We start from the raw sequence: 15,028 nt of genomic DNA on the forward strand, positions 1-15,028 counted from the left end.
ATCAACACTTGAAGAAATACCTGTTCAAACCTGACCCATGTATGAAATAAACCTAATACACACTTAGGTACACCAATTTATGAATTTCAGATCTGTATCTACTTCAACAGAGAACAGCTATTGGCTTATCTACATCTTCAACATTACAGCTTTGGATTACAGGACAAAAATTACATAGGTCTATCATTCAATAATAAATAGTTCTGATAGGGCTTTCTATTATTCAGTAATAAACAGCTCTGACTGGGTATCTAAGTTACGGAAATAGAAAAAGAGCGTCTTGTAACCTGAAAATAAATTTAGCAGAGCTATCTATGTGTGTCTTAGTCTTTCATCCTGTCTGCATTTTGGTTGCTATGTACAAACCTTCTTCTTGTGTACTACAGTTTACTGCAGGAAAGCAGGTAACAGTTGTGGAAAGAAAGCACACTATTTCAAGGATTGCTCCATTACTTCAATGGGAAAAAAAAGTTTGTGTAATAAACACGCTTCAGTAAGCATAAAGCTGTCAGTGATGTTTCTCTTTCACTGCTCTGCCTCCTCAGGTCTAAAAGGCTGATGTCTAATCAAGGATTAAGGAAGTGCTAGGAGCACAGAGGACGAGATGCAAGTGATATATTTGAGTTACAGTGAAAAATTAGAAATATAAACAGCTTCACTAAATGTGCAACAGTAAGAAATCTTACCCTGTTTTATGTTCTAAACCTCTCTCACTAACTTTTATAATAAAGTATCAGTTTAGCCATTAGGTAAAATGAGTGCTCAAGAACATATAGAGATTGAGAGCAGTCTGAAACCTAATTACATGGATTTGAGACTCCAGTTATCAAATCTTTTATCTTTATCCCAAGGATACTAAAGACATAACAATGTATAGCAGGCAGCCTCAATCCTTTAGATGAACCTTTCCTCCTCAAAACAGAACACAGTTTATTCCAATAGTCAAGCAAAAATGCTGCCCACATGATAAGGCATATTGGCTTCTAACAAAGTATGCATTTAAGAAAGGCATTCCAGCAGCCAGAAGTTTTATTTGCCAAGAATTTCTATTTTTATATATACATATATTTATAAAGTTTTTTCTTTTCACATAGGAAACCTAGACACAAAGGATGCTAGAGTTTGTAAAGTTTTCAAAAGGCTACTAAATATGTCCATGTAAAAACCTGGACTGAAAACCAGACAAGGACTGAAAACACCTTCTTTGAGGCAGCTCACATCCTGACAGTGACATCTGCATGAGGGGTCTCTACAGAAAAAGCTGTTACAGGGACTTCAGTTCCTGAATTGTCAGTCTCAGTGGAAGAGCTTAAATATACAGAAAGGGGAACAAGAATCTCCTGTTTTCCAGGTAATGACTAATCCAAAACCGCAACAACTTCTCCCTTCACTGGAGTCTCATGCGTTTCTCGGGTGGTCCTTTAGCAGCAGCACTCTGCTGAGCATTCTTTACAGTCTCTTTTTCCTCTGGCTTGACAGCTTCGGGGGCTGGTTCTGGTTCCTTCTTGATTTGATCCACTAAAGATGTACCAGCAAAAAGAAAGTTAAACCTCTGATTTTTATTGCTAAAATATTGTTCGGAGTATGCAGAAAATACTGTTGATGCTAGAGGAACAAAACTGATTTCAAATGTGTAAGAATAAGCAGGGAGTAAATTCAGACTTACATGGGTTAAAAAGTGGAATAGATTGAAGAGATATAGTACATGCCTTTCCTGCTTTGAGGTTGCTTAAGATCAAGTCAAAGTCTTCAGAGGCTTTCCAGAGCTTGTAGTACAGTGCACAATCACTAATGTGCTGGATGGACTAAACTGTTCCCTCATTCACCTTTTCACCCTTCTACTTTCAAAGACCATTTCCCGCATTTGGACCTTCTGGCAATCCAGATTTACAGTGAGAGCATTTTCACTCTGGCTCTCACAGAGAGCTCTTATCCAGTATTTTGCACAACTAGGCAATGCCACAATTCCAAACCACCTCAGTAGCAGCAGCAAGGACCTTACATGGCAACTGGAAGATACTGCCCTATAGAGCTTATTTTTTATGTCTTTTGAGACTATTAGAGTTTTACCTGGGACAGGCTTTTCTCCGGGTTTTTGCTGTGGGGGAAGAAGAAAAAATAAAATAACACATCAGTGGAACCAAAGTCATAATTCTTAACCCTTCCAACTATTCATTTAGGAATAAAATCCAGGCAATGTATTCTTATACATAAGAATGGAGGGTAGAATGGATCACTAAATACACATATTAAACAAAATTCAATTAACATTTTATAACATCAAGTTTTAACTCTTACAACTGAAAAACACTAAAGCAAAAAATATGTAGTTAGCCAGTCCTTTCCACATCTGAGGAGCAAATGATTTTGTGAGATGCTGTAAACATAATTTCCTTTGCTCCCCAGGAGACCACACGGTGGAACAAATGGCTACACCAAAACCAATCAGAGGTAATCACAACAACTTCACAGAATGCCAAGAATTCCATGCTAATTAATGAGTCTCCAGAACAATGGAGTAACTAAAACAAAATCTTGTGGTGGCTTGATTGAGCTCACAAAGCAGGAAAAGGGAAGCAGCAGCAAAATCTGATAGCTGAGACTCTCTGAGATTAAATAAGGAATTTGTATAATAAAATTCGCTCTGATAGTTTTGCCAAGGTCTTAATGACTCCTGCAATTACAAAGGCAAATGCTTCACTCCAATCAGACCCTTCCATTTCAAATTTATTATCTAATCCATGTTACCATTGCAGAAATATACAAAATTCCCATTCGGTTTCAGCTATTCAAGTACTTATGACTGTCTTTTAATTTCTAAGTTATATTGCGGCTTATAAGTGTCATACCTGAACAAATCTGGGTGGAAACTTTTGTCTTAGGTCTAAAAGCAAAGCATCTACTCGTTGCCTTTGGAAAATAGAACTTGGTTCTTCTTTCTTCTTGGCTTTTGGTTTAGCTTTCTCTGCAAGTCACAGAAATGTTAGAGAAAGATGTATTAAAAATTCTTTTAGCATTTCTTTGTTGTATGACACACTGGTATTTCTCTCATCTCTATAAACTTCACTTGTATTTTCTCACTGACATCAGTTATTTTTTTTGTGGAAGATCAGTTAGAGAGAATTTTTACCACTTGACAAACTAGTTTGGCTTCTGAAAATGCACTTTTGTCTCCAGTGGGCTGAAGAGTTGCCCATTTTGTTGAAACACAGCTCACCATTTTTATCTCACACCTATTCCTTGATGTTCATCCCCACCAGCAGAGAAGAACAAGATTCCTTTCCCCTGGTAGAAAGCTCTCACTCACCCTTCAGTCTTCACCTCACCTCTACACCATCACTGTGCATTGCCTCAAGCTTTTCCTTACATAACCTTTTGTCCTAGTTGAGCAAGAGGGACCAGTTGACACTGTGTGGGGGATGATCAAAGCTGTGTATTCTACCCCCTCTATTCATTCCCCAAGGACAATGGGCCATTAGCAGCAGCTGCCCAGGGAGCCATTATCACTTCACACTCAGCCTGAGGGGGCGGAGCTGCTAATGGGCCATCAACAGTTCAATACCCCCTGGCTCCCAGAGTTAATCACCCACTGTGTGAGTCCCCGCCCAGGGGGAGGGACTGGGTGGTCCCTGAGGGTACATAAGTGGTGGGTAAGAAGACTTTGGTAATTTCTCGTCGGATCCAGAGGAGCAGCAGGACCTTGACAGGAGGAGATTACCACTCTCCCCCAGACCACAGCCCTCGCCTGCACCAACAGGTTTTTCATTTCCTTTTGCTCTGGACTTGGGGGAGCCACAGGGGTCTCAGCACAAGGGCAAACAAACCCCCTTGGGTTTGTGCCCCAGGACACTGGGTTATACTGCTGGGGTTTTGTGAGTTGAAAAAATTTCCCTTTTGTGTCAGTGTTTTTATTGTAATATTATTATTAAATTTTAGGTCTGACTTTTAATCTCTCTCGTAGTGAGTTCATTTCCCCTGCTGGTTTACCTTTAAACCAGCACACCTTTCCTCTTCCAAAATACACAGGAGCAACTGGGCATCATACCTCGTTCTTCTTGATCTTTAAAATGCCACCAGTAGCCCTTGGATGGGTGATAGCGACAGTAAGACATAGCTTCCTCAAAAGCAGACTGAATTCCATGCACTGCAGTGAGCTGTCAGGACAGAATATAAGGCAGTGTTCAGAATTTAAGGACAAAACGCAGTACAAATTTTGGAAAGTGGGGATGTTAAAAGTATTATTTTATATTCATTTTTATTCTGGGAAGGGAATTTGGAACATCTACTTTTGGACGAAAAATAAACTTTCTTTAACAGTTTCTCACAAGGCATTTTCTGAAGTGCTTTTCTAAAGTGACAAACTTGCAAAAGCAGTAGTTTACAAGGACAGAAGGAATCAAAGCAAACCCAAGCATTCAATTTTAAAAGAAGTACTGCTACATCAGCTTCAAAACCTAAGCCTCATTTAAAAAATAAACATTACGTTAGTTTAACGTTAACATTCACATTCCAAAGCAAGCTTCAATGAATATGTATTAGTTACTATTTCACATGTATTTGTCAAGTAATTTTTCCTTAGATTATTCAAACCTCATGCTGTTTTGGAAATTGTGTAGCTTCAGTTATTCTGATCCTTCATCCTTAAACAATGTATCCCACTTTTGGGGCAATACTGCACTATCACACCATCTTTCATTTCCATGTGGGATGCACCCAATATTAACCAGTGGGGTTTGTTTGAACATATTGCACTGTTACTACAGAGAATCTTTCCTCAAAACAGTGAAGGACAGATTTAAATAGCTTGGGGAACAAGCAAAAGTACAATCAGATACAAATCAGGATGCATTAAATGCACAGAACACTTACAACTCTGGAGTTAATGACAGACCCTAAGTCAGGTGCTTGATAAATCACTCCTGCAATAATATAGTAGTCAGCCAATGGAATAACTGTGGGGGGAAAAAAGATAAAAAAGCAGGGTCAATTTAAAGCTCTGGCTAAAGACTATGTATTCAGTAGTAACAGTAGAAATTGCAATATTTATCTTACCATAAAATTTTCTATTAACCTTTTCCTTCAAGGTGCTTTATTTGCACCTTAGCCACACACTGATAAGGAGAAAAAAACCCCAAAGAGAAGAGCATGAGCATTAAGTGTCATCCTGCTGCAAACAGATAATTGGCCTCACAAGAGCTGGGGTTTTCAGAGCTACACTAGTGGAGTCAAGTGAACTGCACTGGAAGTAATTTCACTTGCCTTGGCTACCAGTAGAAACACAACAATGTAAGATCTCATTCTTCTGGTCTCAGCTTTCTCCAACTTGCACAGTCCTCTCAGATAAACTTCCCAGACCCAACGGAGTTAAGCACACACAGAGCATGCCTTTCTAAATTAATAACACTTTGCCAAAAAAAGACTACCTTGAAAAGGCATTTGCTAAATCAGATTTGTAACCTGTACTGAAGGTTCATTAGAGCTTCAGTGCAGCAGAACGTGCAATTGCCTCCATAATACTGTGCCAAACATTCTTCAATTGAGCAACAATCACAATGCTATCAGCTCTGCATTCCTAAGGACTTTACCTTTGCACACCTTTGTTCCAGTTCCTCCATCTGTATTAACAATTCATCCAGTACTTACATTCTCTGAAGCTTAGACACCCCCCTAAATTAACAGTCCAAGACAGCTGGATGCATAGTACAGCCAGTACCCATTTATCCTCAAAAGAAAAAAGATTTTCAGCACTTCCTTACAAGGGAAGCAAGATACGGAAAAGCAGCTTCACTGTCTCAGAGCTCTGTACCAGAACAGCCTACTTTCTTAGGCAGGTAACTCTCCCTCACCATTGGATCCAAATATTTTTCTAAAATCACATCAAACAGGGAAAAACTTGTCTTAAAGAATTTAAAATATAAATACATGTTTTTTAAAAACACACAGAAGTCATAAGATAGGCCTGCACCAGTTCTATTTCAGTACTCTACACCAGCAGTGAACTCATTAAATTTTAGTTTTCCATCCCTGTTCCCACATCTTAAATACACTAATATTTGTACCATTGTAAAGTGGAACACATGGGTAACATCTGAGCTGGGGAACTATGTGACTCAGTCAAGGTACCCAGCACAAACCACAGGCACAGGGAGAAAAAATGTTACCAAACAAGTCCCAGTTAAATTCTACCAAACACACATTTGCCTTTCAGCACAAGTCTGAACATGCATACTATAGAAGTTTCAACTCCACTCTTGATCTAAAAAGTGTCACACCCAGAAATTAAGGGCTGCATGGTATTTCCACACTCACCTTTTGGGAGCTAGATTCAAAACTTTTAATAAGGAAATAACTCCAAAAATCTACTAAAGAATCAATCATATGTGTACTTTTTCAATACAGAACTGCAACATAGAGGCCATTACGTGATATAAGAAAATAAGAAGGACTGCAAGACAAGGCAAATCCTGTAAAGACCAAAATGCACATGCAGAGCCTAAATCCCTAACGAAAGAAGTTAAGAAATAACTAGCACTAACCCTGCCTTTCTTTTCTGTAAAGCTTACCCTGAGATAACCTATATTATTTTATATAAACATCCAGTAAACAGAGAAGACAGTCCAATTATTGAATTGTGACTATTTTTTGATTAATCACACACAAACAAATTCAAGGTTAAAAAGGAATAATTATGTCAGTTGCATGCAGATGGGGGAAAAAAAGCTAAGGTAATTTATTTAAAACTTAGATCATCAGTGAGACTGTAAGACAGAGTGGTGCTGTTGTCGTAAGACTCCATCCCGATAAGAAATCAACATGTCTGCATAGCCTAACAGAGAAATGCGACATGGAATGGATGCTATCACCAATTTCCCGTAGCAAAATGTACCACAGAGCAGCACTTTCTCATTCCTCTTCTCCTTTCACCACCAGGTGGCAGTCCCTACTGCTGGCACACCGCAAATCGTGCTGGAGAAGGACCTCCCCCCCACCACAAAGCCCCACACCCTTCCGGGTACATTTGCGATAACGACAGAAGAATGGAAACAGAAGTGCTTAGACACAAATCAAGAATTGATAAACTCATTGGACTTCTCAACAGTGCAAGAACTGAGTGACTGTACCTTGTGTTGGAGATTGCCTTTGCTGCTTTCGGATAATGAAGAGAATGGGCTCTTGAGCATGAAGAAGGATGTACTCCACTCCAACCATCTGGCTGAAAAAGAAGCAGAGTAAGTATCTTCCTCTAAGTAAAATCTATAGGACGTGAAGAGCAGCCAATCAGTCCAGCAGTAAAGTGAGGAAGGTCTGATGATTTGAAAGCTCTTCTATATAACGTGCAGTAAATAAAGGCATAAGATTTCCTGAGTTAGCTATCAAACCCTGGGTGCATACACAAAGGGAGTTACAACAATCTGACACAATATCAAGGCAGAACATATTAGCAACAAAGAAATGGCACGAAAGATAACAATCTACCATCACCGAAAAGTCATTTAAACACAGCAACAAAGAATCACTGTATGATGGAACCAACTGCATGGCTGGTGTAAAAGCCTCTCCTCAAGCACAACTGAGCACAAGGGACTTTTTCAATGAACTTGTAGCTCTGCTTGCACACTCTCTATCATACCGTGGAGTCTTTAAATAGTTCTCAAACAACTCACTTGTGCTCAGCGTTAACAGATGGAGAACTGCAAAGAAAGTTAACTTCCACATGCTGCAATCTCATTACACAACCATATGCAATCAGTTTATTTACAACACTTGCTACTCCTATTATCCATACTAAAAAGCCAGCTCTTCTGAGGAATTATGTACAGATTATGGCATAAAGTCAGCAGGATATGGAAACACAAACTAGTTATGAACTCAAAGTATTCCCTAACATAAACCCTATTCTCCACAGAGGAACATTTAAACTCCATTGCCATTACTCAGGTTTTGTCCAGCTGGGAGGATGAGAGAAGACAGCTCTTCTATCTCAAAGAAATATCTAAAAGGTGATTTACTGGAACCTCAAAAGATACACAGAATTTTTCACGCTTAACACCTCCTTGAAATAGCACAAAACCAAGTAGAAGAAATCTAAATATAAAAAAAGCTGGGTTTCCTGGCTAGTGGTGGGACTGAAAAGCACCGAACAGAAGAACAGAAGGTTTCCAGCATCCTTCCACTCAACCATCAAACCTGTGGATGGAGGGACAAGAGACACTGCACAGGAAGCAGCTGCAAATTACAACTTACTTCAAATGGTCCAAGGTCATCCGCTGCATTTTGACAACTTCATTGTTACACGTTCGGTCATAGAATGGGTTACTTCGCTCTGAGAAATAGTCCAACACGCTCCCATTGTTTAATATTGGAATCCATGAGCTGTCAACCCAGGAAATTCCTAAGAGGTTATCTGGGAAGATAAATCTACACTGAGTACCAAAGCAGTCAGAAACACTACAAATACATCCAAGAGTAAATTGCCACCAGTTAATGATTATAGCAGAGAAAGGAGATGGAAAACAGCCTCACAGAAGCCAGTTATAATTCAAAGTGTCTCACAGCATACAAATAATAATTGATAACCTTTAACCTCCAGCAGTTCTCTTGGAAATACACAAAAGAAACAGTCTCTTTTTATGAGTGCATTTTTCTTTCCTTGACCATTAGCTGTTGGTAACTTTGTATCTCAAGAATGCGAGCAGGGTGTGTGTGCACATGTGTGTGCCCCGTGCTGCGGCTGGGAGTTAATTGGCTCTGTATGCAGTACTATCACACTACATCCACTCACCAGTGTTACACACAAGGTTACTTTCTGAACACAGCATTAGCTGAGTAGAAAGCCAATAAAAGCAGGGTTCCTTTTGAATACTAGGTCTCTGCTAACCTAGTTGAATTTACTAAACTAAGGTAGAATCAGTTAAGGAGGAGGGGGTGAAGACGAAGTGATGCAGTGCACACTAAATCTGAAACTGGTCATGTTTAGAACAATTTATTTCTTACAAAAGTCGTTTACAAGGTGTAAGCTGTGATACTGAAAAACAGGTAAACAGTACAGATTAAACCAAGAGTTTTCTATTGATAAAGCCAATGTTTAAACTACTGAGTGAAACAAAATAGTGTTATTAGAAACAGGTCTAATATGTTTTGTTACTAAAACATGTATGACCATGATGTTTCAAAGATTTTTATTACACATAAAAAGAAAACCAACCCCAAAAAACAACAGCAGATAAAAGATGTTGTCTTTGGGCAGATGTTGTCCAGTCGTCTTGAACAAGAGATGCTATTCCTGGTTATGTAATTAATCTGCCATATTGCCTGCAGAAAATTATTATTCCATAGCTCAGTGGATATTACAGAAATCAAATTACAGAACATTAACAATTATATAAAAACTCCAAGCTTTTAAAATGAAACATATTCAATAAGCCACAAGTCATTATATGCCAGTTAAATTCCTACAGATATAGGGAAATTTGCATTACAGTCCCTGGATTTTACTACCACACGCAGCAAAACAATATTCCTCAAGCAGACCAAAGAAATCAGTGTCAACAATCAGTTCCAGAGCCAACAAATCTGCTAACAGTGGAAATCCATGAGACACCTTGAAAAACACACTCAGATTCAACCATTTTAAATCGCAGAAGCAGCAAACAGAATTTCCAAGACACAAGAAAGCAGAAAGACATGCACTGATTATATTTAAAACAATGTAAGTGATGAGAAGTCATCAAAGACTGACTGAAGAACAGAAATTCCCTCCTCACAGGAACCACTCCCTAAAGTTCACACATTATATACATGCAGAGAACTCCCACTTATCTTTTTACTTCTGTGCAATTCTGTGACAATTCAGCACACTCAAGGATGACTGGATCAGTTCCAAAAATGTCAATTCATACACTATTAGCAGCTTCTCTGAGGAACAGTTAATTAACACTACCTGCTTAGCAAACCAGGAAAAATGCAGCATAAATAGCTACATATAAACCATTTTTCCTCTTTAATCTCCGAATTACCAGCCTAATTACTCTTTTTTTTGGGGGGGGGGGGGCAGGGAGAAGTCTAGAGGCATTCATGTTACTTCATATATGCTCCCTCCTCACTATAAAAAAGGAAATCTCAGAAACACAGCACTAAGATCCATTACTAAGCACTTAAGTTGTGGTAGTGCTGATTATTCCAAATGCCTTTTAAAACCAAAAAAGCTTTCATTTCAAAAAAACCCGCTTAAGTACTTGCATTCTTGTCATAATAAATTCTCACATTATATTTCAAATACAAACTTTTCTTGTTTGTATGATTCACAGTAACTGTATTTCTCAGGGGAATGTCAGGTGAGATTTTTATATACATATATAGCTATAATGCTGTGTATGGACTGATAAATGAATCGTAAAATGGAATTGAGCTCTAAGGCTCAATTATCCATAGATGTTTAGTGCCAGTATTTATAATCGCCTCTATAACTAGCAAGATTGTTTTCCTAAACTATTCTTGGAAAGGGGAGGAAGAATAAAACCAACCATGAACCTGACATGCCTGTTATATCGAAAGGAGTACTGTTTATTTTGGGTGTGAGAAAGAAAGGATGGTGTTCCTGCTTCCCTGTTCCTTTCAAAAATAGGACATCTTGTTCAAAGCATTTCTTGTGAAATTTGCATCACAGATGCAAAAGTAAAGTGCTTGTGACAATACTGCCAACCTGTCACGAATTTCAAGACAATTTGGGAGACAAACCAGCAAACCATAGCAAAAAAGAAGAGAAATTCACACAGGGGGTAGGTTGTACTTGGCCTTGTTGGCTGGATAGCACAGCACGAGGCTTTGACAAACCAAGAGAACAGCAAAATAGCCTGATAGGGTATTGGATTTGCGTGACCAGGTTTTGATAGCGGGGGTGCTACAGGGGTGGCTTCTGTGAGAAGCCGCCAGAAGCTTCCCCCATGTCCCACAGAACCAATGCCAGCTGGCTCAAAGGCAGGCCTGCCACAGGCCAAGGCCGAGCCAGTCAGCAATGCTGGTTGCACCTCTGCAATAATGTATTTTAAGAAAAGGGGAAAAAGCTGCACAACAGCAATTTCATCTGGAGAGCACAGAGAGAAACAACTCTGGAGTCAGTGAAGAAGGAGGAGCAGGAGGTGCTCCAGGCACCAGAGTAGAGATTCTCCTGCAGTCTGTGGTGCAGACCATGGTGAGGCAGCTGTCCCCATGCAGCCCATGCAGATCCACAGTGCAGCAGAGATCCACTTGCAGCCCCTGGAGGATCCCACACCAGAGCAGGTGGATGCCTAAAGGAGGCTGCAACCCCACTGGGAAACCAGGACTGAAGCAGCTCCTGGCAGGACCTGTGGCCCCTGGAGAGAGGAGCCCAGGACGGAGCAGGTTTGCTGGCAGGACTTGTGACCCTGTGGAGGACCCAGCTGGAGCACTTGGTTCACATTTCTCCAGAGGGCAATACAAGCCATGCCAAGCAGCTCCATGGGTTGCCAGGTCTTGCAGAACTTGCAGGTCCTGTACACCTCACTCCCAAATCAGGCCCAGAGGACAGCACAGGTCAGAGGTCATGCTCTCTGTGACAACTGGCTGTTGCTTCAGTCCCTCAGGGGGTGATGTCCATGACCCAGCTCTGGGGGCTGCAAAGGTCTTGGTCATTTTGGAAAACCGAGGGAGCACTTAGTGTAACCAGGCTACCCATACTGCATAAGTAGTACTTAAAACTGTGAGCAGGTTGGTTCAAGTGCAGAATGCTAATCTGCATTATTAATTCCACTAGTTTAAGAGACCCAGCTGGATTAAGCAATTCATTGCTGACCTGTATTTTAGATGACACATGGTTCAATTTCAAAAACTCATGGAGATAAAACTTTTCTCATTCTCCATGATTGGTGAAAACACAGTTGTTTTAGTGTCAGCAACATCTATTTTAAATTTAAATGATACTCCCACATTATGGTGGGCCCAAAGGCATACCATAGAAGCAAACATGTGTTAGCTAAGGTAAAATTATACCAACATATCCATTTTCAGAGGTGCAAAATTTCAGATTTTTTAATGCTGGTTTTGCTGTATTATGCACAGAAATCTGGGATGCCTTTTTATAAGTAGACCCATTGATCATCCAGCATCCTACCTTAATTTCTAACCTTTCATCCTGAATTCAGGGAATATCATTATCAGCTTCACCCTTATCTCAGCTCCATTCATTTTTCAAATATATAACCAGTGGCTAGACTTAGATTTGTTTTCCTGGAATGTATCAGCTTTTGGAAACTACCCTGCTGATAGATAACCCTAACTGGGGAGTTATGCAGGCTGGCTATACCGAATACCTTTTTGCTGTGAAAGACAACAGACTGGTATTAAAGAAGATGAAAGGAGAGCAACAGGCAGGCAGCTTAGGCTCTGAAAGGGCTCCCTCTTTCGGCCTGAAGCAATGTAGTCTTTGTAGGCAGGAAGGGTCAATTAGAAGATGCAAACATTATGATGCTAGACAACTTCTGACGATGAAGGGGACCAAGGGAAAATATCAGGACATTTCCAGCATATTTCCTGGTTCCAGTACAATCAGAGAATGAAATAATATATTTCTGATCGACAGCAGAGCCACACATTCAGTAATAAGTAGCTGCAAGGGTCTGCTAAGTAAAGTTACAATATTGATTGTTGGTGCAATGGCAAAAAGAGCTTTTCTACCATTCTTGATATGCACAGAATGTTCAGTTGGACTAAACTGACTCACACCAGAATGTTCCCTTCTACTGTTGTTGAGCTAAATGCTCAAATAACTGTTTTTGAGAACTGTACAGCTGTACATTGCACAGGAAAAGCCATGGAAAGCTCAAATCTGTTTACCACGAACAAGACTTCAGAGGAACGCGAAAATGCCATCCCAGATGCAGTACTGAATGCTACTTACAGAGTGCCACTCTGAATTTAACCAGTAAAGAAACCTCATTCTCAGGAGTATAGGCTGGTACAGGACTTATGAGCAATCAATCTATACCTCGGCTCTGTGTGTGGATGGGCTTCTTGCACACTGGGTGAAAGAACCCATTTTGGGACAACATTGGAGAAGTTCATGGAGGGCATTCTCCTGTGGGAGGGACCACACACTGGAGCAGGGGCAGAATGTGAGGGATCCCCCTACCGAGGAGGACGGAGTGGCAGCGACACATGTGTGAACTGATCACAACCCCATTCCCTGTCCCCCTTTGCTGCTCGGGGGAGAGGAGGTAGAGAGTTTGGAAGTAAAGTCCAGAAAGAAGGGAGGGGTAGAGGGGAGATTTGGTTTTATTTCTTGTTACCCTCTTCTGATTTGATAGGTAATAAACTCAATTCATTTTCCCAAGCTGAGTCTGTTTTTCCCATGAGAGTAACTGGTGAGGGATCTTTCCCTGTCCTGTATCTTGACCTACAAGCCTCTCATTATAATCCCTCTGCCCTGTCCTGTTGAGGAGAAGGGTGACAGAGTGGCTTTGGTGGGCACTTGTCATTCAGCCAGGGTTAACCCACAGCAGACACCATAAAACCAGAAGTATGCCTCAAAGTCTACTTAATATATTGAACCATATCAGATAAAAGACTCTGATGGAGCTTAAATGATCTGGATTAAGACAGAAGGTCCTCACACCAGCTAATAACACAGCACTCACCCATTAATTGTCCATATAGTTCCTTTCTGTAATCTCAAACAAGACAGTCAGAAAAACACACAGGACTACACATATCATTAAGAATTTGAAGAAAAAAGGAGAGAACCTCTGTGGCATTATCCAAATTGACTCTTCACAAGCTTTCCACAAATATCTGCTCTTGATCACTCTGAGACTCCACCACACTGGCTGCTGATGTGATTCCACTCAGACACCCTTACAGAGAAAAGCAATTCCCTTTCTTGGGCCCTCTCAATCCCTGAGTCCTCTCTCAAAGTTCAAATTCTTCACACTAATTTAATTTACATTTTGTTTAAAATGTAAACATTCTTTAATGCTTTATTCAAATACCACCCCTTCTTCAAAACATCATTTCTTTTTATCTCTGAAATCTCATGCACATGTTTCTTGACCTGTTACTTCAGCTTGCTTCCGGTCTCTGTAACACCTGGCCTGCCTCACAACACCCACCTGAAGTGCTTTTAAGAGTACCAGCCTCCCTCACTGCTCTGGTCTCATGCAAGTCCCATACAGGCGCCAATGATTCCCACTTTCCTCCACACTTCAGAGCTGAAATTCTCTTTTGTTGGCTATTCCATTATGTCACCCTCTCACCCCAGGACCTTCTCAACACACCTGAAAGGGCAGAGGGAGGCTTGTTTTCCCCAGGCCTGGGGCACACCCTTCCAGCCTGCCGCATAGCCAAGAGGGCTGTTTTTCTGGACAGCTTTTCATCCCAGCGGTTCCATCCCATTACACGGACAGGCGGACGCACTGGCAACGCCACTTGTGCACAGTTTCCAAGGACTGTCACATCATCACACCGACCCCCGCCTCAGGTCGCCCCGCTGCGCTCTGCCCCACGGAGAGGAGGGACGGCTCTGCCCCGCGGAGGGCCTGCTCTGCCCCACGGAGGGCGCTCCTCGCCCACGGGCGGAGCGCGGCCCAGGGCGGCGGGCAGCGCCCCCGGAGCCGTGGGGAGCGAGCCCCGAGCGGCCACGATCGGCCGGGCCTACCTCTGATATCCACAGCTGCCATGGCCGCGCCGCGCTCTTCCTGGGCGGGGCACCCGCAGGAAGCGGGTCTGGAGCGGGGAGGTGGCACCGGGGGGACGGGATGGGATGGGACGGGACGGGGTAGGGTGAGATGAGATCGGATCGGATCGGGTCGGATCGGATCGGAGGAGGTTCCTCGCTGGCCAGGGCAGCACCCGCGTGAAGCGAAGGGTCGTGCTGCCCCAGCGTCCCAGCGCAAGCCAAAGTGACCTGCGCTTCACCCATGAGTGATGCATAACCAGAGCGGCGGCACCAGTGCCGAAAATCGGAATGTTAATTCCGGGCTGTTTGTTCAAAAACGGAGTTACAAGTGTTTTGCGG

The 15,028-nt window shown here is 41.6% G+C and overlaps 1 protein-coding gene across 2 annotated transcripts; it reads right to left on the minus strand.

The window, feature by feature from the left end:
• Window positions 1–1,011: 1,011 nt before the first annotated feature.
• On the minus strand, window positions 1,012–14,713 carry MED6 (mediator complex subunit 6). Of its 2 annotated transcripts, none has more exons than XM_071558213.1 (8): window positions 14,669–14,713; window positions 8,245–8,404; window positions 7,122–7,213; window positions 4,870–4,952; window positions 4,046–4,154; window positions 2,850–2,965; window positions 2,071–2,098; window positions 1,012–1,518 (listed from the first exon to the last, which is right to left on the minus strand). In XM_071558213.1, the coding sequence occupies exons 1-8, from the start codon at window positions 14,688–14,690 to the stop codon at window positions 1,388–1,390; spliced, it is 741 nt and encodes a 246-aa protein (XP_071414314.1). In that variant the 5' UTR covers window positions 14,691–14,713; the 3' UTR covers window positions 1,012–1,387. The 2 variants fall into 2 exon arrangements, with proteins under 2 accessions (XP_071414314.1, XP_071414313.1); XM_071558212.1 differs by lacking the exon at window positions 14,669–14,713 and adding an exon at window positions 14,289–14,532.
• Between the last annotated feature and the right edge of the window lie 315 nt (window positions 14,714–15,028).

The sequence above is a fragment of the Pithys albifrons genome, chromosome 6 (assembly GCF_047495875.1).
Source record: "Pithys albifrons albifrons isolate INPA30051 chromosome 6, PitAlb_v1, whole genome shotgun sequence".
NCBI lineage: Eukaryota > Metazoa > Chordata > Aves > Passeriformes > Thamnophilidae > Pithys > Pithys albifrons.

Coding starts and splice junctions, on each gene's coding strand:
- MED6 (XM_071558212.1), bottom strand. CDS start 14,406: ATGGGATGGAACCGCTGGGATGAAAAGCTGTCCAGAAAAACAGCCCTC. Junction 8,405..14,288: donor GCCTCCCTCTGCCCTTTCAG/GTGTGTTGAGAA, acceptor TTATCTTCCCAG/ATAACCTCTTAGGAATTTCC. Junction 4,155..4,869: donor CTGTCATTAACTCCAGAGTT/GTAAGTGTTCTG, acceptor CTGTCCTGACAG/CTCACTGCAGTGCATGGAAT.